General features: G+C 45.0%; 2 protein-coding genes across 5 annotated transcripts in view; both read left to right on the plus strand.

Annotated features, from left to right (window-relative positions):
- On the plus strand, positions 1-18,100 carry trmt1l (tRNA methyltransferase 1-like). 4 transcript variants are annotated; one of them, XM_075484511.1, is made up of 16 exons: positions 1-66; positions 2,822-2,926; positions 3,020-3,082; positions 4,746-4,859; positions 6,649-6,713; positions 6,838-6,994; positions 8,084-8,207; positions 8,292-8,371; positions 10,790-11,042; positions 11,116-11,328; positions 13,060-13,250; positions 13,408-13,474; positions 14,389-14,552; positions 14,631-14,696; positions 15,978-16,104; positions 17,687-18,099. In XM_075484511.1, the coding sequence occupies exons 1-16, from the start codon at positions 6-8 to the stop codon at positions 17,874-17,876; spliced, it is 2,040 nt and encodes a 679-aa protein (XP_075340626.1). In that variant the 5' UTR covers positions 1-5; the 3' UTR covers positions 17,877-18,099. The 4 variants fall into 4 exon arrangements, with proteins under 4 accessions (XP_075340626.1, XP_075340627.1, XP_075340624.1 ...); XM_075484512.1 differs by having other exon boundaries at positions 8,087-8,207; positions 17,687-18,098; XM_075484509.1 differs by having other exon boundaries at positions 14,389-14,696; positions 17,687-18,100.
- A 999-nt stretch (positions 18,101-19,099) lies between these two features.
- Positions 19,100-21,101, plus strand: part of niban1a (niban apoptosis regulator 1a) — a 55,262-nt gene continuing 53,260 nt past the window's right edge. The window contains exon 1 of the mRNA XM_075486066.1: positions 19,100-19,232. Within this exon, the coding sequence (XP_075342181.1) occupies positions 19,178-19,232 (55 nt within the window). The 5' untranslated portion in view covers positions 19,100-19,177. The remainder of the gene's footprint in view (positions 19,233-21,101) is intronic.

Genomic DNA, 21,101 nt, shown 5'->3' on the forward strand with positions numbered 1-21,101 from the left:
TGGAAATGGCGGAGCTCAGAGAGGCGGCCGCTGCCCAGCTTCACCAGGAGGCCGTCGATATCAAACGTGAGTTAAACGCTCCTTTTACGAGTTCACGCTTTCATTTTGTGGCTGTAAGAAGCTCCTTGAATTATACGTCGGGTATCATTCACGCTCCGCCGTGAACTGACGGAGAATTTCAGTTTGTAACTGCGAAACTGGACGAGGGCCTCAGCACGGAGCTCCGCCACAGGACCTAAACAGTCAACAACAGCAGCGAGGCGGGCGCCGGGGCAGAGATGAGCTGAGCGGCGGCTAGCGGCTGCTCACATGGACATGGAGAGCCTTTAGAGAGGGTTTAAAAGGCGTTTCGGGTTGTTTGTCCCGCAGTTTGGTGTGAAACGGCCTCAGCGCGGAGCTGCACAGTTTGGACTCCTCAAACTGTGCGTGTGCGCGGAGCCGCTGGCTTCAGAATGCGCAGTTTTTCTGTTTCTAACCCTCAGAAAGGATGAGCCTGAATATGTGACCAGAAGCTGCCTGATTAGTTTAGTAATAAATAATAATTAGGTTTAATAATAAACCTGAAAGCTTCTGCACATTTAGTGTCGATGAGCAGAGAAAAATCCAGTTTGCCGCCACAGACTTTGAGTCAGTTTCCATCAGAGTTTCTCCATCAGAGTTTCTCCTTCATCTTATCTGAGGTCAGAGCCAACAGGTCCAGCAGGTAACCCCCCCCCCCCCCCCCCCCCCCGCTCTTTTCAGGTGTACCTAATGTAGTTTTACATAATTTGTAACGTGATGTATATCTTGTATAACAAATTGTAAATAACAACACGTTTATTCGTGTCCCTGCCCTCTCTTTCCTCATGTTCTTTTCCGCGGGGGTGCTGCACAGCCGCGGGGCCTTTAAAAATGGAAAATTCTAAATGTGACGTCACGAGCGAACAAAGCGAATTCTCAAGCGAAGCTTCTCCAGCTACCTCCGCTACCAGGTAGCGTAGGTCGCTCTTGGTGTAACCATGCAATTTGTTATACAGGATATACATCACATTACAAATGATGTAAAACTACATTAGGTACACCTGAGAAGAGCAGGGATAGCAGAGGCAGCTGTGAAAATAAACTAAATTCGAAATAAAATCCGAAATAAAACTTAATTGCAGTGAGAAAGGTATGCGTGGGGTGACTACACTATTGTATTGAAGCACTCGACACGGCAATTGCAACAGTCTCAGGATTAAACGACTGTTGTTTGGATAGGAACTAAAGTTTACACGTCTGTTTCCGCGAACCCCGCGGATTGTCATTGGTTTTCGCCGAAACGCGTCATAGCTCATTACCATAAAGTTAGCTTGAGTTTAATCGCTGGAATCCGCTCTGGTAGCGCAGTTAGCTCACCCTCCATAGAGAAATAATTATTTCCGGCGCTCAGGTAGCGTAGGTCGCTCTTGGTGTACACGCAGCATGAGGGGTTCCCAGGTCAGATGGGATGTATGATCCCTGCAGAGAGTTCTGGTTCTGACCCGGGGCCTCCTCCTAGGAGGCATCTAACCAGAGGAACCAGCTCAGCTGACTCCTTTCTGTAGCCCCTTTCACACTGCGACCCGCTACCTTAGCGGGTCCAAATTGCACCTTCGACTCGCGTCGAGCAATGTGAACGCTTGGCGTGTTGGTGACCCGTGTCGCCTGAAGCCGAGTTCAGGGGGCGTGGCCTAGTGGCAGAGCATCACACGAAACACATAAAATGCTGGGCGTGTACAATGACGTAGGCACAAGCCATGCATCGGAGGTAGAGTTAAATACACCTTGAGGACTCGTTTGTGCAATTGTATATGCAGTTCATGGAGATGTTATTTTACGGGGTGTGGATGGTTACAACGTGGGATGCCGCCGAAGAGCATATGCGGAGAATACAAGAGCACTATAGTCCCCGACATGTGGCGGTAAATAACGTCCTCTGCTCGGAGGCTGAGGAGCTCGCGGACCTCCTTGTCTCCCCAGTTGGCCATCTTCAAAAATGTCTCGAACTTGATGTAAAACAGAGTGAAACTTGTCCTCACCTGTCGCTGTTGTTCTGAATCAGCTGTCCATTCTGTCTTTTAAACTCCTCACGTCACGCTCACGTCCGACGCGGGTCGAAAGGCGAGTCGAGTTGACGCGGCAGCCCGGGTCGGCAGTGTGAACGCAACAGCGGACACACTAAATTTGCGGATTAAACGCGGGTTATTCGGCAGTGTGAAAGGGGCTAATGTGGAGGAGCAGCGGTTCTACTCCGAGCTCCTCCCACTGGATGGTGGAGCTCCTCCCTCTGGATGGTGGAGCTCCTCCCACTGGATGGTGGAGCTCCTCCCACTGGATGGTGGAGCTCCTCCCTCTGGATGGTGGAGCTCCTCCCTCTGGATGGTGGAGCTCCTCCCCCCGGATGGTGGAACATAATTAAACATACAAATTTCTAAAACTTGTAATACATTTTTTTTCCATACTTGTATACGTGATCAACTGAGGAAGTTTCATGGTGACATCTGTTATTTTAAAATATTACCCTATTCACCTGTAGAGTCTCGCCTTAAATCATGTACAAAAACATGGCTGACATCATCTTATAAACATTTTAAAGAACCCGACTCTGGTAGCTGAGCTCTCAGATGGACTCCATCTGTATGAATAATGAGGAGAAAACTAAGCAAAAGTAGAAAATAACATCTGCAGAAACAGCAGTCACCTCTGGATTCTACAACCGCTGACTGAGCAGAGTGTTTTCTACTCTGTGGTTGGAGAACCCAGTAGAACCCTGAGTTAGATGCTTCTTACAGCACAGATTTTCCCCGTCTTCCCTCTGAAGGTGCTGGCGCTGAGGAGGATGCGCCTGCAGACGCTACCCAGCTCCCCGAGCAGAGCGAAGCTGTTGCCGACGGCGACGACGCCAAACCTTCCACCACCACCGCCGGTACCCTGACCGAAGGCCCGTTTCCGCCCGTTTCCCGCTCGGTGGGATGTGACCTGCATTCATGTGCTGAAACGTCTTCTTTTCTTCCCCCAGAGAGACACATCTCCATCCAGATGAAGCTGGAGGGCCTCGAGGTGCTGGTGGACCTCAACGGCGGTGAGTTCCAACCGTCATTCTTCTTCTTCTGCTTTGTTCTTTGCATTAAAGTCTGTTGCTCACAGGCTTTAATTTTGTAAAAGTCTGTTGCTCACAGGCTTTTATTTTGTAAAAGTCTGTTGCTCACAGGCTTTTATTCTGTAAAAGTCTGTTGCTCACAGGCTTTTATTTTGTAAATGTCTGTTGCTCACAGGCTTTTATTTTGTAAAAGTCTGTTGCTCACAGGCTTTTATTTTGTAAAAGTCTGTTGCTCACAGGCTTTTATTTTGTAAATGTCTGTTGCTCACAGGCTTTTATTTTGTAAAAGTCTGTTGCTCACAGGCTTTTATTTTGTAAATGTCTGTTGCTCACAGGCTTTTATTTTGTAAAAGTCTGTTGCTCACAGGCTTTTATTCTGTAAAAGTCTGTTGCTCACAGGCTTTTATTTTGTAAATGTCTGTTGCTCACAGGCTTTTATTTTGTAAAAGTCTGTTGCTCACAGGCTTTTATTTTGTAAATGTCTGTTGCTCACAGGCTTTTATTTTGTAAAAGTCTGTTGCTCACAGGCTTTTATTTTGTAAAAGTCTGTTGCTCACAGGCTTTTATTTTGTAAAAGTCTGTTGCTCACAGGCTTTTATTCTGTAAAAGTCTGCTGCTGTCTGCTGCTGAACAGGAAAAGAAAGTAATCGGCGGATCCACCAAACATGGAGAAGGGTACGGAACTTTTACTCGGCCATTTTCATTTTAAAGTTCTTCCAGACGGCGGAGTCGACAGAACCAAAGTCATCTGTAAACACTGCCAAGTTGAATTGTCTTCTCAGCGTAGTAGTTCCAGTCTAAAATATCACTTAAAGGCAAAACACACAACTGATAGCAGCAAGTCATTCAAGGAAACAGACAGTGGAGCGAGGCTTCTACATAAAAACTACAGAAAGATGCTGATGTTAAAAGTGTGTTTGCACAACAAATGTTATGGCACTTTCATTCATATGGCAGCACATTTAAAATAAAGCTAAATGCTAAAAGCTATACACTACTTTTGGATTCATTTTTGGATTCTGCGTATAAATGCGATTAATCGTGATTAATCAGGGAAATCATGTGATTAATTAGATTAAACATTTTAATCGTTGCCCAGCCCTAGCTTACTCATTAGTGTCAAGATCTATTCCACAGGTTTGGGTGCAGATGTTTCTTATTGAATATCGACTCAAACGGTTCTCTGGCCTGTTGGGGTTTCTCAGCTGGGTGTGTCTCTCCTCATACTGTCCTATCCATTAAAGGCATAAAAAGCCCCCAAAATATAATTAAAAAAACAAACAAAAACATAAACGTTAAGTGAGATAAAGATTGCAAAGTCAGGAGGAGCCACAGAGAGGCGATAGACACACGGGTAATTAACAAGAATCATCCTTTATGTGAGTCCATGATTGGCATTTTTAAGCACTTATTTGGCTCTTTCAGACTCTCAGATTCATTACAAGAAAAAAACTCAAATAGAATCCTTCCACTGTCCAAAAACATGCATATTAGCTTGATTAGTGTCTCTAAATGGACCCTGGGAGTGAGTGTGGATGGTTTTTTGGCAGCTGGGATAGCCTCCAGCTTCCCCCCTGCGACCCTAAAATGTATTAAGCGGGTATAAAAGACGGATGGAAGTGATTCTTGTGTTTTCTCCTTCCAGCGGGGCGGAAGTCGTGTCCTCTTTGTCCTGAGGAGAAATTCAAAGCCTGCTACAGCCACAAACTGCGCCGACACCTGCAGAACCTCCACTGGAAGGTCTACGTGGAGTTTGAAGGTACGAAAGCGTAACACGAGTTTCCTGTGGCCTGCTTTCACTCATGTAAACGTCCATAAATGCTGGAGGGGTCGCAGGAAAAGGCTCCTCTCAGCGGCTGTGTTCGAAACCGCATACCTCTCCCACTACTCCTACTAACTTTTTGAGTTAGTATGCGAGTTTGAGTAAGCAGAAGTTCCCGGATGCATACTAGATTCTCCGAAATGTTGGGTATGCATCATGAGGTTACTACTCATACTCAAACTACCCAAGATGCAACGTAACGTGACGTCGCCGATCGTCATTTCCTGTCAAAACGGCAGTTTCAAGCTAGCTACAACGAGGGTAGGTTCACTTCCTGTTTTCAAAACAAAAGCACCAATTGTATGGTAATGGCTTTCCCTATGATAAAAGGCAACGGGTATTTTATTTTGTGAAAATAACCGGAAGTGCGTTGCTCACTGCGGCTAGCTTTAGTAGCGCCGAATTCGTGGGAACAAAATTGTAAACAGCCGGTATTTTGTCAGGTTTTCAACACGTTGGGGATCTAAACGACTACTTTCTCACCTGAAAATGTTTCAAATGTTGCTAAAGTTTACAGAGTTTAGAGCTTAAGGGAAATCAGCTTCAGGCCGGCTGATTTCGGCTCGGGCAGGAGCGAAATGCATTGTGGGTAAACGCTCAAGCACACTTTTACTTTCACTTCCTTTATAGTTTAAAAATGGCACTTTTGAGACAGTTGTGTTTACAACTGAAGTTTAAACTGTCCAATTCACAAGTTTGCACTTAAAACCTGTTCTTTATGGTGAAAATAATAAATCAAATAAAATACATTTGTATTTTGTAACACAGTTGAGCCATTTTCATTATTTAAGAGCAGATTGAATTGAATTGAATTGAATCGTGAATAATTAATTCAGAACCTTATGAATCGAAATCGAATCCATTTAGGAAATTGGCGACGATACCCAGCCCTCTTCATGAGCTCTGGGGAGTTACTCAGTGGGGTCACATGGCTCTGAAAGGATCAGATTATTGGCTAAATTACAATCAGAATGAGCTGAGCAGAGGTAATTCTCCTTGGATATCTGGCGGTGAATGAATGGGATCAGAGGCACAAAGCGTGTCATACCCCGGTATGATAGGTGGCGCTGTACCCATTCCAGCTGTTGCTAATAGAGCCACTTCCTGTTGACCTCTTCACCACCAACAACAACAACAAACTCAGGCATTGGAGAAAGATGGAGAACGCAGAGCCAGATGAAGCTACGTCCCTCTACATTTGGTCTGTGATGAGCTGCTTGTTGCACAAACTCGATGCCCAACGGAGCATTCTCCATCGCGTTGTTTGTTTCTTTCTGACGGCGACAACAACAGGAATATCGTCTCCTTTGACTTCCGGGTCACGACCCCGGGAAAACATCTGGAGCATGCGCAGAACGCAAAGTCTGATTCACCACGTGCTTCAGCGTCTACAAGCAGGTTTAGAGTGACTTTCAACCCAGTTATCTCGGGGTCTGAATCCGATCCGATCCAGTTCTTAGTCAGATTAAGGTGTCTACATGCACTTAATAACTCAGTCTGATTGTAATTTAGCCAATAATCTGATCCGATCCAATTCTTAGTCAGATTAAGGTGTCTACATGCACTTAATAACTCAGTCTGATTGTTATTTAGCCAATAATCTGATCCGATCCAATTCTTAGTCAGATTAAGGTGTTCAGGTGGGACTCAGCCCCACTCTGCTTTACTGCTGCCACCTGATTCCAGATGAGCTGCTGACTTTGGGCTCTTTCTTCTCTCCTAACAGGCCACAGGATGTGCATCTGCCACCTGCCCTGCAGGACCCTGAAGCCGAGCCTCAGTGGAGACCAGGTGAGACATTAAGGCGGCGTCTGCAGATCCAGCTGCTTCCCCATATTCCTGAGAGGTTTTACTTTAAAGAACCCAGATGTTTTTGTGGGAAAGGTTTGAATACCTTTGCCTTGACTGCTTGCAGGCGTCGGGGAGACACATGGCTCACTACCACTGCGTGGTGTGCTCCGTCACCATCGCTCGAAAGACCGACATGGTCAGCCACCTTAAACGCCACGTCAACAAAGGAGAGACCGAGGCCAGCTACTCGGGGAGCTCGGACGTGCAGGTGGAAGAGCCGGGTAGGAAACCTCCATCACTGTGTGTGTGCAGTCGTTTCTCTGAAACAGGATGCGCTGAGATCGAATTGTCAGTTTATGTAAATATAAAATGTATTTTATTTATACAGCCCTTTACAGACAATCCTTACGGTGTACCAAAGTGCTTTACAGCAGGTGATAAATAAAGAGAAGAAGAAGTAAAAACAAATAAAAACCATAAAAGAACAGTGAAAGCAATAAAATACAACAAAATCGAATAAGATAAATGTGTCATCGTACTACTGGGTATTAAAGCCATCCTAAATAAGCAGGTTTTTAGCCTAGATGTGAAGAGGCTCAGGTCAGAAATAAGACGCAGCTGGACGGGGGGCTTATTCCAGAGCCTGGGGGCAGCGACGGAAAAGGCTCACCCGTGCTTAATATCAGCAATACAATTAAAGCTGCGGTCGGCAACTTTTTTTTAGTCATATTAGCTTGAACTGTCATGGGATTCTGGAAGTATAATATTAAATAGGCTGTTTAGGAAAAATAACGAATTCTGTAGCTCCCTCTGAAGCCTGTAATCATGCTTGCAAAAACCGAGCGCTCCCGGCTGTTTTTAACCAATCACGTTAAACGGGTGGAGGAATCCTACCTGTCAATCACAGCTTGTGCACACGCTGCTGAGCGTGAGTCTGCCCCAGCTTGTGTGCGCTCACACTGGTGTGAACTCAGGTGCACAACCTCGTCCACAGAGGGGGAGGGGTTTGGGGGGCGATTCGGAGCTTGTTAGAGGTTGGGGGAGGGACCTGAAAGTTGTATCAGTTCGAATTTTCCGACTTTAGACTCGCAATTTGAAAACCTGCCGACTGCAGCTTTAAACAAAGAACATTGCGCACTGTTACTATTTGGCTTCAATGGTAGATAAATGTGTAAATCGTCTGCATAACAGTGGAAAAAAAGGTTGTGCCTGGCTATAATTGACCCAAGTGGTAGCATGTACAATGAGAAGAGGATCGGGCCAAGAATAGTTCCTTGAGGGACTCCACAGGAGACGAGACAAGGTGCCATAGAAATGTAAAAAGATGCCCACGTTCCTCGGCTCATCTCTTGCCTGCGTTAATGTGTCAGCAGCTCCGTCGGGTCAGGCCTACGAGATCATGAAAGAACTGGGAACCAACGTCCAGCTGCTCCCAAACCACACCACCCCGCAGAAGAGCGACACCTACTTCAACCGGAAGATGAAGACCAACAGGTCGCCATGAACACACACGGAGAGAAGCTCGGGACGGATCCGTGTCGCTCTGAGGCTGAACATGACTTTGTGTGTTTGCTTCAGGCAGCTGGTGTTCTGTTCGTTAGCGGTTCTGGCCGAGGAGAGGAGCCCCATCGAGTGTCTGGATGCTTTTGGAGCCACAGGTGAGCGTCTGCGCTGTAAAATAAAACCATTAAGATGAACTGACTCACACCTGCTTTAGTTCTGCAGTCAGGAGGAGTTTCATTCAGAAAAAAATATCGTGATAGGGATAGTTCGCCTCTTTAAGGGGATAGTTCGCCTCTTTAAAGGGATAGTTCGCCTCTTTAAAGGGATAGTTCGCCTCTTTTGACATGAAGCTGTGTAACATCCCATATCAGCAACATCATTTCTGAACATCTTCTTACCCCCTGCTGCGTCCTGTGAGCAGAGTTCCAGCCTCGTTTTGGTGTTGATGAAGGTAGTCCGGCTAGTTGGCTGGGGTTTAAAAAATAAAGCGTTTTGCTTCTCAGAACAATATGCGTTCAACAGAGTAATACATTTGCATCACAAAATGGTTCTCCAAGAAAAAGTCAGACCTCATGATCTCTTGGCCCTATTTTCTCTCCCTTCGTATCACTGCCTGCTGCCGCACCTGTTAAAGTGTTTGCTGCTCGGTCTGCACTTCGGTCTGCACAGCAGGTAAAGGGAAGAAAAGAAACAAAAGGAAAGGAAACAAAAGGAAAGGAAAGGAAAGGGAGGAAAGGAAACAAAAGGAAAGAAACAAAAGGAAAGGAAAGAAAGAGAAGGAAAGGAAACAAAAGAAAGCAAAGGAAAGGAAACAAAAGGAAGGAAAGAGAAGGAAAGGAAACAAAAGAAAGCAAAGGAAAGGAAACAAAAGGAAAGAGAAGGAAAGGAAACAAAAGAAAGCAAAGGAAACAAAAGGAAAGAAACAAAAGAGAAGGAAAGCAAAGAAAGCAAAGGAAACAAAAGGAAAGAAATGGAAAGGAAAGGAAACAAAAGGAAAGGAAGGAAAGAGAAGGAAAGGAAACAAAAGAAAACAAAAGGAAAGGAAAGCAAAGGAAAGGAAAGGAAACAAAAGGAAAGGAAAGAAAGAGAAGGAAAGGAAACAAAAGGAAAGGAAAGAAAGAGAAGGAAAGGAAACAAAAGAAAGCAAAGAAAACAAAGAAAACAAAAGGAAAGGAAAGCAAAGGAAAGGAAAGGAAAGCAAAGGAAAGGAAAGGAAACAAAAGAAAGCAAAGGAAACAAAAGGAAAGGAAAGGAAAGCAAAGGAAAGGAAAGGAAACAAAAGAAAACAAAGAAAAGGAAAGGAAAGCAAAGGAAAGGAAAGGAAAGCAAAGGAAAGGAAAGGAAACAAAAGAAAGCAAAGGAAACAAAAGGAAAGGAAAGCAAAGGAAAGGAAACAAAAGAAAGCAAAGCAAAGGAAACAAAAGGAAAGGAAAGCAAAGGAAAGGAAAGGAAAGCAAAGGAAAGGAAAGGAAAGGAAAGCAAAGGAAAGGAAAGGAAACAAAAGAAAGCAAAGGAAACAAAAGGAAAGGAAAGCAAAGGAAAGGAAACAAAAGAAAGCAAAGCAAAGGAAACAAAAGGAAAGAAACAAAAGGAAAGGAAAGCAAAGGAAAGGAAAGGAAAGCAAAGGAAAGGAAAGGAAACAAAAGAAAACAAAGAAAACAAAAGGAAAGGAAAGCAAAGGAAAGGAAAGGAAAGCAAAGGAAAGGAAAGGAAACAAAAGAAAGCAAAGGAAACAAAAGGAAAGGAAAGCAAAGGAAAGGAAAGGAAAGCAAAGGAAAGGAAAGGAAACAAAAGAAAACAAAGAAAACAAAAGGAAAGGAAAGCAAAGGAAAGGAAACAAAAGAAAGCAAAGCAAAGGAAACAAAAGGAAAGAAACAAAAGGAAAGGAAAGCAAAGGAAAGAAAGGAAAGGAAACAAAAGTAAAAAAACAAAAGCAAAGGAAAGAAAGGAAAGGAAAGCAAAGGAAACAAAAGGAAAGGAAAGCAAAGGAAAGAAAGGAAACGAAAGCAAAGGAAACGAAAGGAAAGGAAACAAAAGGAAAGGAAAAGAAAAGAAAGGAAACTAAAGGAAACAAAAGAAAAGGAAAGAGAAGGAAAGGAAAGACGCCTGCCGACAGCCGCGCCTGTTACGCTGTTTGCTGCTCGGTCTGCACAGCAGGCAGTGATACGAAGGGAGAGAAAATAGGGCCAAGAGATTGTGAGGTCTGACTTTTTCCTGGAGAACCATTTTGTGATGCAAATGTATTACTCTGTTGAACGCATATTGTTCTGAGAAGCAAAACGCTTTATTTTTTAAACCCCAGCCAACTAGCCGGACTACCTTCATCAACACCAAAACGAGGCTGGAACTCTGCTCACAGGACGCAGCAGGGGGTAAGAAGATGTTCAGAAATGATGTTGCTGATATGGGATGTTACACAGCTTCATGCCAAAAGAGGCGAACTGTCCCTTTAAGGAGTTTTGGCAGCTGAACCTGAGGCTGAACTCCTTTAGACAGATTTTCTCTGCAGCATGTTTCAGCACACATGCTTTAAACTGACCCCCCCTCTCTGCTGTCTGTGGCGCCCCCTGCAGGCATCATGGGCCTCCAGTGGGCGAAGCACCTCCGCAGCGCCGTCAAAGTGACCATCACGGACATCAGCGACACGTGTGTCAAGATGATCAAAGAGAACTGCGAGCTGAACCACATCCGCGTGGAAGGAGGCTCGCGGGGCCCCCGGGGGCCCGAGAGGGCCGGCGGCGAGGCCGAGGCGCTGCCCGTCGCTGCCGTGGAGGTCGTCAAGATGGACGCCAACGTCATCATGCACCTGCGGCCCTTTGACTACATGTGAGTATCCGGGGAAAGCTCAGGAATCAGGCCGAGCGCCGTGGCGTAACTCATTCAGTCCTCCCGCCCGCAGCCACCTGGATCCTTTCGGCACGGCCGTCAACTACCTGGACGCCGCCTTCAGAAACGCCCGGAACCTCGGCATCGTCTCGGTGACGTCCACGGACACGGGCTCGCTCTACGCCAAGTCGCCCAACGTCACGCTGCGGCACTACGGCTGCCAGATCGTACGCACCGAGTACTACAAAGAGCTGGCTGCACGCATGGTGGTGGCCACGGTGGCCAGGTAGGTCTGATCAGAGGTTAAAGGGACAGTTCGCCTCATTAAAGGGACAGTTCGCCTCATTAAAGGGACAGTTCGCCTCTTCTGACATGAAGCTGTGTAACATCCCATATCAGCAACATCATTTATGAACATCTTCTTACCCCCTGCTGCGTCCTGTGAGCAGAGTTCCAGCCTCGTTTTGGTGTTGATGAAGGTAGTCCGGCTAGTTGGCTGGGGTTTAAAAAATAAAGCGTTTTGCTTCTCAAAACAATATGCGTTCAAAAGAGTAATACATTTGCATCCCAAAATGGTTCTCCAGGAAAAAGTCAGACCTTTCCTTTGTTTTGTTTAGTTTCCTTTCCTTTTGTTCTCTTTCCTTTCTTTCCCTTTCCTTCCCTTTCCCTTTTGTTTCCTTTCCTTCCCTTTCCCTTTTGTTTCCTTTCCTTTCCTTTCCCTTTTGTTTCCTTTCCTTTCCTTTCCTTTTGTTTCCTTTCCTTTCCTTTCCTTTTGTTTCCTTTCCTTTCCTTTCCTTTTGTTTCCTTTCCTTTCCTTTTGTTTCATTTCCTTTCCCTTTTGTTTCCTTTCCTTCTCTTTTCCTTTTGTTTCCTTTCCTTTCCCTTTTGTTTCCTTTCCTTCTCTTTTCCTTTTGTTTCCTTTCCTTTCCCTTTTGTTTCCTTTCCTTCTCTTTTCCTTTCCCTTTTGTTTCCTTTCCTTTCCTTTTGTTTCCTTTCCTTCTCTTTTCCTTTCCCTTTTGTTTCCTTTCCTTTCCTTTTGTTTCCTTTCCTTCTCTTTCCCTTTTGTTTCCTTTCCTTTCCTTTCCCTTTTGTTTCCTTTCCTTTCCTTTTGTTTCCTTTCCTTCTCTTTTCCTTTCCCTTTTGTTTCCTTTCCTTTTGTTTCCTTTCCTTTCCTCTTTCCCTTTTGTTTCCTTTCCTTTCCTTTTGTTTCCTTTCCTTTCCTCTTTTCCTTTTGTTTCCTTTCCTTTTGTTCTCTTTCCTTTCTTTCCCTTTCCTTCTCTTCTCCTTTCCTTTCTTTTTGTTTCATTTCTTTCATTTTCCTTCTCTTTTCCTTTTGTTTCCTTTCCCTTTCCCTTTCCCTCTCTTTTCCTTTTGTTTCCTTTCCTTTCCTCTTTTCCTTTTGTTTCCTTTCCTTTTGTTCTCTTTCCTTTCTTTCCCTTTCCTTCTCTTCTCCTTTCCTTTCTTTTTGTTTCATTTCTTTCATTTTCCTTCTCTTTTCCTTTTGTTTCCTTTCCCTTTCCCTTTCCCTCTCTTTTCCTTTTGTTTCCTTTCCTTCCCTTTCCCTTTCCCTCTCTTTTCCTTTTGTTTCCTTTCCTTTCCTTTTGTGTACCTGCTGTGCAGAGCGAGCAGTCCCCTGCTTCCGAGCAGCAAACAGCGTAACAGGCGCGGCTGTCGGCAGCAGGCAGTGATACGAAGGGAGAGAAAATAGGGCCAAGAGATTATGAGGTCTGACTTTTTCCTGGAGAACTATTCTGTGATGCAAATGTATTACTCTGTTGAACGCATATTGTTCTGAGAAGCAAAAGGCTTTGTTTTTTAAACCCCAGCCAACTAGCCGGACTACCTTCATCAACACCAAAACGAGGCTGGAACTCTGCTCACAGGACGCAGCAGGGGGTAAGAAGATGTTCAGAAATGATGTTGCTGATATGGGATGTCATACAGCTTCATGTCAAAAGAGGCGAACTATCCCTTTAAAGAGGCGAACTGTCCCTTTAAGTTCTGTTGTCTGCTGCAGAGCGGCGGCCCGCTGTAACAAAGGCATCGAGGTGCTGCTCGCCGTGGCGTTGGAGCACTTCGTGCTGGTGGTGGCGAGAGTCCTCAGAAGCCCAACGCAGGCCGACGAGTCGGCCAAGAAGCTGCGCAAACTGGTCCACTGTCAGTGGTGCGAGGAGAGAGTCTTCCTCAAGCTGGGAAACATGGTGGACGGTGAGCAGATATCTTTACACATTCATGAGATTTTAGACGAAGGGAAACCTCCTGTGGACAGACGTCCTCAGCAGCAGCTGAATGAATTGTGATGTTGCCTGAAGAGTGTTTTGAGCTGTGGAGAGTAAATCCTGTTCTGATGCCGCTTTTCTTTCAGACACGCTGCCCTGTAACTGTCATGGAAGTCTGCCCGGAAAGACTGCAGTTCAGCTGGGACACCTGTGGTAAACATCTGCACACAGCAGCATCCGTCAGCTGCATCACATGTCGTGTTGTTGTTCGTCCAACCTCAGAGTAACCGGACATTTCAGTTAGAGTCATTACTTACGGAACAAAAAGTGAGACAAAACACAGAAGACTCTGCAGGCGTCAGTTAGCATGTTAAAGGTTAAAGGTCATGGCAGCACAGTTAGAAACAGACTGAACAGGTATGGCTTGTGTGGAAGGGCTGCAGGAGAAAGCCTCTTCTCTCTAAAAAGAACATGGCAGCACAGCTTAGGTTTGCAAAGCTGCATCTGAACAAACCACAAGACTTCTGGAACAATGTCCTTTGGACAGAGCAGACCAAAGCGGAGATGTTTGCTCATGATGCACAGCAGCACGTTTGGAGGAAACCAAACACAGCATATCAGCACAAACACCTCACACCAGCTGTCAGGCACGGTGGTGGAGGGCTGATGATCTGGGCTGGTTCTGCAGCCACAGCACCTGGCCACCTTGCAGCCACTGAGTCCACCATGAACTCCTCTGGATACCAAACCAACGTCTAACCGATCCCAAAGGAAAAGAAACACTTTATTCCTGTAAAATAAGATGGGTGGGGCCAAGGAGATGAATTTAGTTCAGGATGGATGTCGAAAGCTAGCTTCAAACACAAGACAAGTGGTTCTGCTGCTGGTATTTTTGTGACATAAATCATTCCAGCTGTCATGTTTTAGCTCCTATTTAACAGGTAGATCCTTCTCTAAGGCAACACATCACTTGTGGGATACCTCAGGGCTCAATTTTAGGGCCACATTTATTTGTGTGTATGTTTTTAAATTTGTGTAAATGTTTTAAAGTGTTCTAGAGTCAGATGTCTGTCCGACAGCTGAAGCTGGGCTGAAACTTGGTCGACCCAACACTGTTCTGTGTGCAGGTCGGGTCCTCTCTTCAACACGGGCTTCCTGAGGAGGATGCTGTCTGCAGCCGTGCAGCACAGCATGGACGACATCCAGCCGCTCGTCAAAACTCTGATCTGCGAGTCCGAGTGCACCACCCTGAAGTCTCTGGTCCACGGGTCGTCCCCTCTGACCAACCAGGGTGAGCGTCCGTCCTGCGGCCCGTCCGGTGTCGGCAGGACGGACCGAGAGCTCACTGAGTCTTATGTTTCCTCTGCAGTGGAGTGCGGCGTCGTCATCAAGACCCTGCAGAGCGGCAGGGAGGCGGGGCCTGCTGATCAGTCAGGTGGGTCCATCAGCTGACCAGTTTCTGCTTTCTCTTTCTGTCTGTTCTGTATGACACGACCAGCCTACAAATGCAGAGCGACTTCTTTTTTATTTTGTTTTTTAACATTTTTCTATTTGAGAGAATGAGCATTGATCAAAGTTATAAGATCAAATATACATATTTTTTCTTATTTTCTTCCCCCCACCCCACCCCACTATACTGCCTATACAAATAAATAAGCTGAATAATAAAAATAAACATAGTGAGTGAAAAGTACACCCCAAATGTTACACTAGAAAAAAGTTAGACATGAAAATATTGAAGAGATTAAAGATTAAAATAATTAAAAAAAGACAATAATGATACAAAATAAAAATAAAAGATAATTTAAAAGACAATAATGATGCAAAATAAAATTAATTAATTAATTAAAAAAGACAATAATGATTTAAAATTAAAAATATTAAAAAAGACAATGATACAAAATTTAATTTTTTTTTAAAAAGACTGATACAAAATAAAAAAATGTTAAAAAAAGAATAATGATACAAAATAAAAATAAAAAATAAATTAAAAAAAGATAATGATACAAAAAATAAAATAAAAAAATAATAAAAAAGACAATGATACAAAATAAAGATAAAAAATAATTAAAAAAGACAATGATACAAAATAATGAAAAAATCATTTTAAAAAAAGACAATGATACAAAATAATGAAAAAATAATTTAAAAAAAAGACAATGATACAAAAAAAAAGATAATAATAAAAAAAATAAAGAAAAAGTGGATATTCAGGACAGTACCAGTAGGCCATTTGCTTTCTTTATTTGTCACTACACCGGTCTTCTGAGGTCTCTGAGTCTTCATTCCCGTTTACTTTTCAATCATCATGAGGGCTTCAAGCTTCTCAAAATAAGATAAAAGTGGGGCCCAAGTTTCGTGGAATTTTTGGGTCGATCCTCTAATACAATATATTTGATCTTTTCTAACTTAAGGAATAGAATCAGTTCTTTCAACCAGGAGCAGGCTTTGGGTGGATGAGCTGATTTCTACTCCAGTAGGATTCCTCTCTGGGCAAGGAGAGTTGAAAAAGCACATTTTTAATTAATTTGAGTTTTCAGCCAGATTAAAAACCTGTGAGTCTGCGCACGGCCTGCAGGGGGCAGCGCTGCTCCGTTTTACTGCAAAGAACTGGCAGCAAAACTTTAAAAGATTCACTTCTTTAAAGTCACAAGCTTTTTATTTAGATATATTCTGCAACGTTTTCCTTCTTTGAGTTTAATTTTTCCACCTGCAGGAAAGAGGAAGAGCGGCGAGGAGTCCGTGAACGTGGTGAAGAAGCTGAAGCCCGACGCGTCTCTGGAGCATCCGCCTTTCTACTACAGCATCCACCGCCACAGCATCCGAGGCATGAACATGCCCAAGTGAGTGACCTCCGACCTCTGGGGAGCCTTCCCCCCAGGTTAAACCGTTGTTTAAAGGGGAGAAACCTGATTTCTGAAGGTTAAACACACTCAGAGCTCAGAGTGCTCAAACCGTTTCCATCCAAATCTGAACACGTTTTCAAAAGTTTCAGTTTTCGGTCCATCAGTTTGTCTTTTCTTACCTTTGATTTCTTGATAGTTTCCCAGCTGTTTTCAACAGTTCGAGTGTGTTCACAGCGAGTTCTGAGAGGTTTCTTTTTTTTGGGGGGGGCTTTTTTATGCTTTTAATGGATAGGACAGTTGTAGAGAGACAGGAAGCAGGGGGCAGAGAGAGGGGGAACAACATGCAGCACAGGGCCGTCTGGTGCAGGACTTGAACCGGGGCCAGCTGCAGCGAGGACTGTACACGGGGCGGCTGCTCAGCCCACTAGCATGGTTGCTGCGTCTGCTAGCGCGAGCGGTGTTGATGACGTCACGATTTTGTGCCGGCTGTATACGGCGGCGCGAGTCGATGCGCCAGTAGTTGCAATGTTCTCCGTCACAGAGGTGGCGCTGCTACGTGAAGGTTACCGCTACTCTACAACCAGGAAAGTGGAGAAGAAAACAATGAAGAGCTGGAACACTGTAATTAATTATACTGCTGCAGTATTCGGATCATTTTAATTTTTTAATTCAGTTAAAAGAGGTGAAGGTCTGAAGCCCCCGGCATGAACAGAGTCCCTGCCCTCTTCTTTGCCTTCACGTATCTGTCCCGTAGCTTCTTCCACACATTCTTACAGAACTCTCCCTCTTTCCCCAAAGTTCTGCCCATCTCTGTGCACCAGTTTTGGGAGTTTACGTGCTCCCTGTGCTGTTTCCCTGCACTTTCGTACAGCTGCTGTACAAACGCACCTCCTCACTGAGCCGGTCTCACATCGGTCCATCCGGTTTTTTGTTGGTGGCGCCGCCAAGTTACAAAAATCGAGTGGTGCACGACAACGCGCTGCGCCGTCTTTTCAAGGCAAAGCGCCATGCCTGAAACGTCATTTTGACGTCACGGTGCGACACCGCCGTGACAGACGTGTCAACTATAACTCCGGCTTAACCCACTACGCCACTGACCGCCCCGAGTTGTGAAAGGTTTCTGAGGTTAGACTGTGAGAAACTAGACGTGACTTCAGAGTCTGAGGAGGAAACATCAGACAGAGGGAGCCAGGTTTCTGTGTGCAGAGCAGCTGCACAGACCTGCAGAAACTGCTGGAGAATATTCAGTTTTGGGCTCATGGTTAAGGAAAAGCTGTCAGTTTGCTTTGGGAATGCTTTAGAAAGGAAAATATCTCAACTTATTGCCATCAGCTGTGAAATCACAGGTGAGAAAAGTTAAAAAAAGCTCCTTTCGAACTTCAAAATTTGCCCCAAAACCAACACAAAGTAACGTCAAACAGTCGCAGACTCGACAGGAACGGCATAAATCAGCCATGATGAGGCTGAAGAAGACGATTAAACACATGGAAGTCGGCTTAATGATCCTCTGGAGTCTCCTTTAACAGTAAAACGAAGTTTATCAACACCTTTTGATCCTGTAAATGTGGATTATTTGCAGGCTGAACAAGTTCCTTCAGTACCTGACGGAGGCCGGCTTCAGGGTGAGCCGGACCCACTTCGACCCGACGGGGGTCCGAACGGACGCCACGCTGCAGCAGTTTAAATCCGTCCTCACCAAGTACAGCGTCCCCACCTACACCAACGCCGGCGGCGCCCAGACCAGCGTGAGCAGCGAGAAAACCCCGTGAGAAGGAGAGGCCGGCAGGCAGGACGGCTGTGCTCTCCCTTCCAAACCTCTGACGGAGGCCGCTCGGTGTGGAGACCTCTTAGTTTTTATTCTGATTTCATCTGATCTCACGTCACTATTTATTTCTCTCGGAAATACACATGTACACATTTGGCTTATTTCTCTCTTTTGCTCCTTATTTTGTAATAAAAACACAATAAATGTTTTCTCCAGAGCCTTTTAATGTCTGATTTTTAGTGTTTGAATAGAACAAACAGTAAAAACCGCAGCTTCAGTCCTGGTGGGAAAGAGGAATTACACGTCTGAAGCAACGGCTGGCTTTCATTTTAAATAAGGAAGAATACAAACATGTGCTCAAAGACACAGAGAGGAACTACATTAAATATGCAAAACATATTTTGCATATGACTTCAAATTGACACAAAATGATTTCAAAATGACAAAATTACCTCAAAATGACATAAAATGACTTCTAAATGACACAAAATGACTTTAAATTGACACAAAATGACTCCAAAGGAGTTTGAAACATCAAGGTGAAAAACAGGTGAAAAGAAGATGAACAAAATATAACAGCTTAGACACGAAATAATGACAAAGAAACACAATTTATTTAGGACAGGATCCAAAAACAGCTCAAAGAAACAGAACCGGATACTAAATGAATTCATTTTTATTAATCCAAGAGAGACGTCACCATGTCAGTCACTGAGGTATTTTACTTCTTTACAGGTTTTCAGAGCATTTTGCTGTAAATACTGAGAAAACAACCAAGTCCAACATGAGTTCTGCTAAAAGGAAACCAAGAAGAAGCACAAGTTAAGCTAAAATGAGGAGGTTTGGGGGGCTCAACAGCTCGGGGGGGGGGGGGGGGGGGGGGGGCTTTGATTCCTCACACATCTGTACAGATGCCAACAGGCTGATGAAAATAAAAGAAACATGTCCGTAAAATCAGCGGATTGTCCCTTTAAAGACACGTTACAGGAACCCCGGTGCAGGGTTCTGGTTGCAGATGTTTCTGATCGCTGTTCCAATGACTGCTGAGCTGAATTATATCCGGATTGAACAGCTGGAATTCAGCTCTGAGCATCTCGATCATCGGGCGCCTTTGGGGACAGAAAGTGAGCTGGCAGATCTGGCTGCGCGTCACTGGATGAGCCTTCACAGGAGGGAGGAGCACACCTCCCTTTCTTTCCTCCCTCCCTCCCTCCCTCCCTCCCTCCGCCGCCGCACATCGCTGTGCCGCCGCTGTGTACCTGAGGACTGAGCCCTACCTGTGGATCCTCTCCTCTCAGCAGCACCATGGGGATCTCCGCGTCCAGCCTGCTGGATGAAGCCAAATCCGACTACATCAAAGGTGAGAAAGCTCCAGCAGCTGAGTTCCACATCAGAGATTCTGTGCGCGTTTGGTTTGGCGCTGACGCACCGGCACCGCGCGTCCAAGCAGCCCGGGGACGGCGCGTCGCTCCGCCGGCAAACTTCCCTGAGACAGCCGCCGTGCTGCCACGGACTTTGGGCAGATTCATGTGCGCGCTGCGCTCTGGATGTTTCCGCTCAGGGTGGTCTGAAGGGGCGCGTCATGCTGGAGGTTTCTGGACATGAAAGTGTGAGTCAGCTGGAAGTTTGCGTGGAAAAAACCAGCTGACTTATCTCGGAGTTTCGCCTCCAAAGATCTGAATCCGTGCCAGGCGGCCTGAAACCTGTCCGGCCGGTTGTTAGAGCGCTTTTCCGCGGTAATGGCTGCTCCCAGACACGGGTCTCCGGGCAGTTTGCGGGGCGGATAATGGACTCGGGGGATGTTTTCAGGCCGGTTATCTGCGGATATCATCGGGTCGCTCCTGCCTTTTCAGTCTGGCAGGGTAAAGTGAGAGTTGGGTCTTTTGTCTCCTCTGCCGCTGGGTGTGTCTGCAGAGAGCAGCAAACAAGCATCTCTTTATCGTGTGTAAATGAGCTGCGGAGCGCACGATGGGTGTGCGTGTCAGCAGGTGCTCCTGCGGGGAACCTGGTCCCCAAACCTGAGGGGAATCAGGGCGATGTGTCGACATCTGAGCCTCCAGAAGCTTTCTGTTGGGCTGCAGGGAAATCTGATCCATGTAGTGGTTGTTCCACTCAATGTAGAGCTTTTATTTCTGAGCCCAAACAGCGTTTTCTCCTTTTTCTTCTTCGAAATGAGTGAAATAAAAGTTTAAAAAACATTAGAAATGTGACTTTCAGGAGTTAAAATTCAGCTCTAATACCTGAACTTCAAATCAAATCAAATCAAATTTATTTGTAGCACATTTCATGTACAAAACAGTTCAAAGTGCTTCACATAAAATAAAAACATTGCAGCAAAAATACATAAAAGAATATAAAGAGAAACAAATAAAATCATTTAAATGAATTTAAAAACCAGCAACAGTCCAGATAAGTTCAAAGATATCGTGCAGATTTCATGCATAGACACATGAGAACAGAAATGTGTTTAACCTGGATTTAAAAATGTCTCCATTTGGTGAAAGTTTAATCTCCACTGGCAGTTTGTTCCACTTGTTTGCAGCATAACAGCTAAATGCTGCTTCTCCATGTTTAGTCTGGACTCTGGACTGGACCAGCTGACCTGAGTCCTTGGCTCTAAGAGCTCTGCTGGCTTTATATTCTCTGAACACATCACAGATGCATTCTGGGCCTAAACCATCCATCCATCTATGAATCTGAGCGAGTGGCCATGCATTGAGTATGGCTTACATTGGAAAAAGTCAGACCTCACAATCTCTTGGCCCTATTTTCTCTCCCTTCGTATCACTGCCTGCTGTGCAGACCGAAGTTCCTGGAGAACCATTTTGTGATGCAAATGTATTACTCTGTTGAACGCATATTGTTCTGAGAAGCAAAACGCTTTATTTTTTAAACCCCAGCCAACTAGCCGGACTACCTTCATCAACACCAAAACGAGGCTGGAACTCTGCTCACAGGACGCAGCAGGGGGTAAGAAGATGTTCAGAAATGATGTTGCTGATATGGGATGTCATACAGCTTCATGTCAGAAGAGGCGAACTGTCCCTTTAAAGTGGAGGCTGTGTGGTGCCAACAAGGAAGAAGAAGCTGAGCTTTTAGATGCTCATGTCCAAAGACAGAACGTCTCCTTTCCTGTCGCTGCTGATTAAGTTTCTCGCCGTTTTTTATTCTTATTTTCAATCTCGACAAGATGAAAGTAAAATAGACTGAAAATATACTTTGAAAGCTG

This window comes from Odontesthes bonariensis, chromosome 15 (assembly GCF_027942865.1).
Source record: "Odontesthes bonariensis isolate fOdoBon6 chromosome 15, fOdoBon6.hap1, whole genome shotgun sequence".
Lineage (NCBI taxonomy): Eukaryota > Metazoa > Chordata > Actinopteri > Atheriniformes > Atherinopsidae > Odontesthes > Odontesthes bonariensis.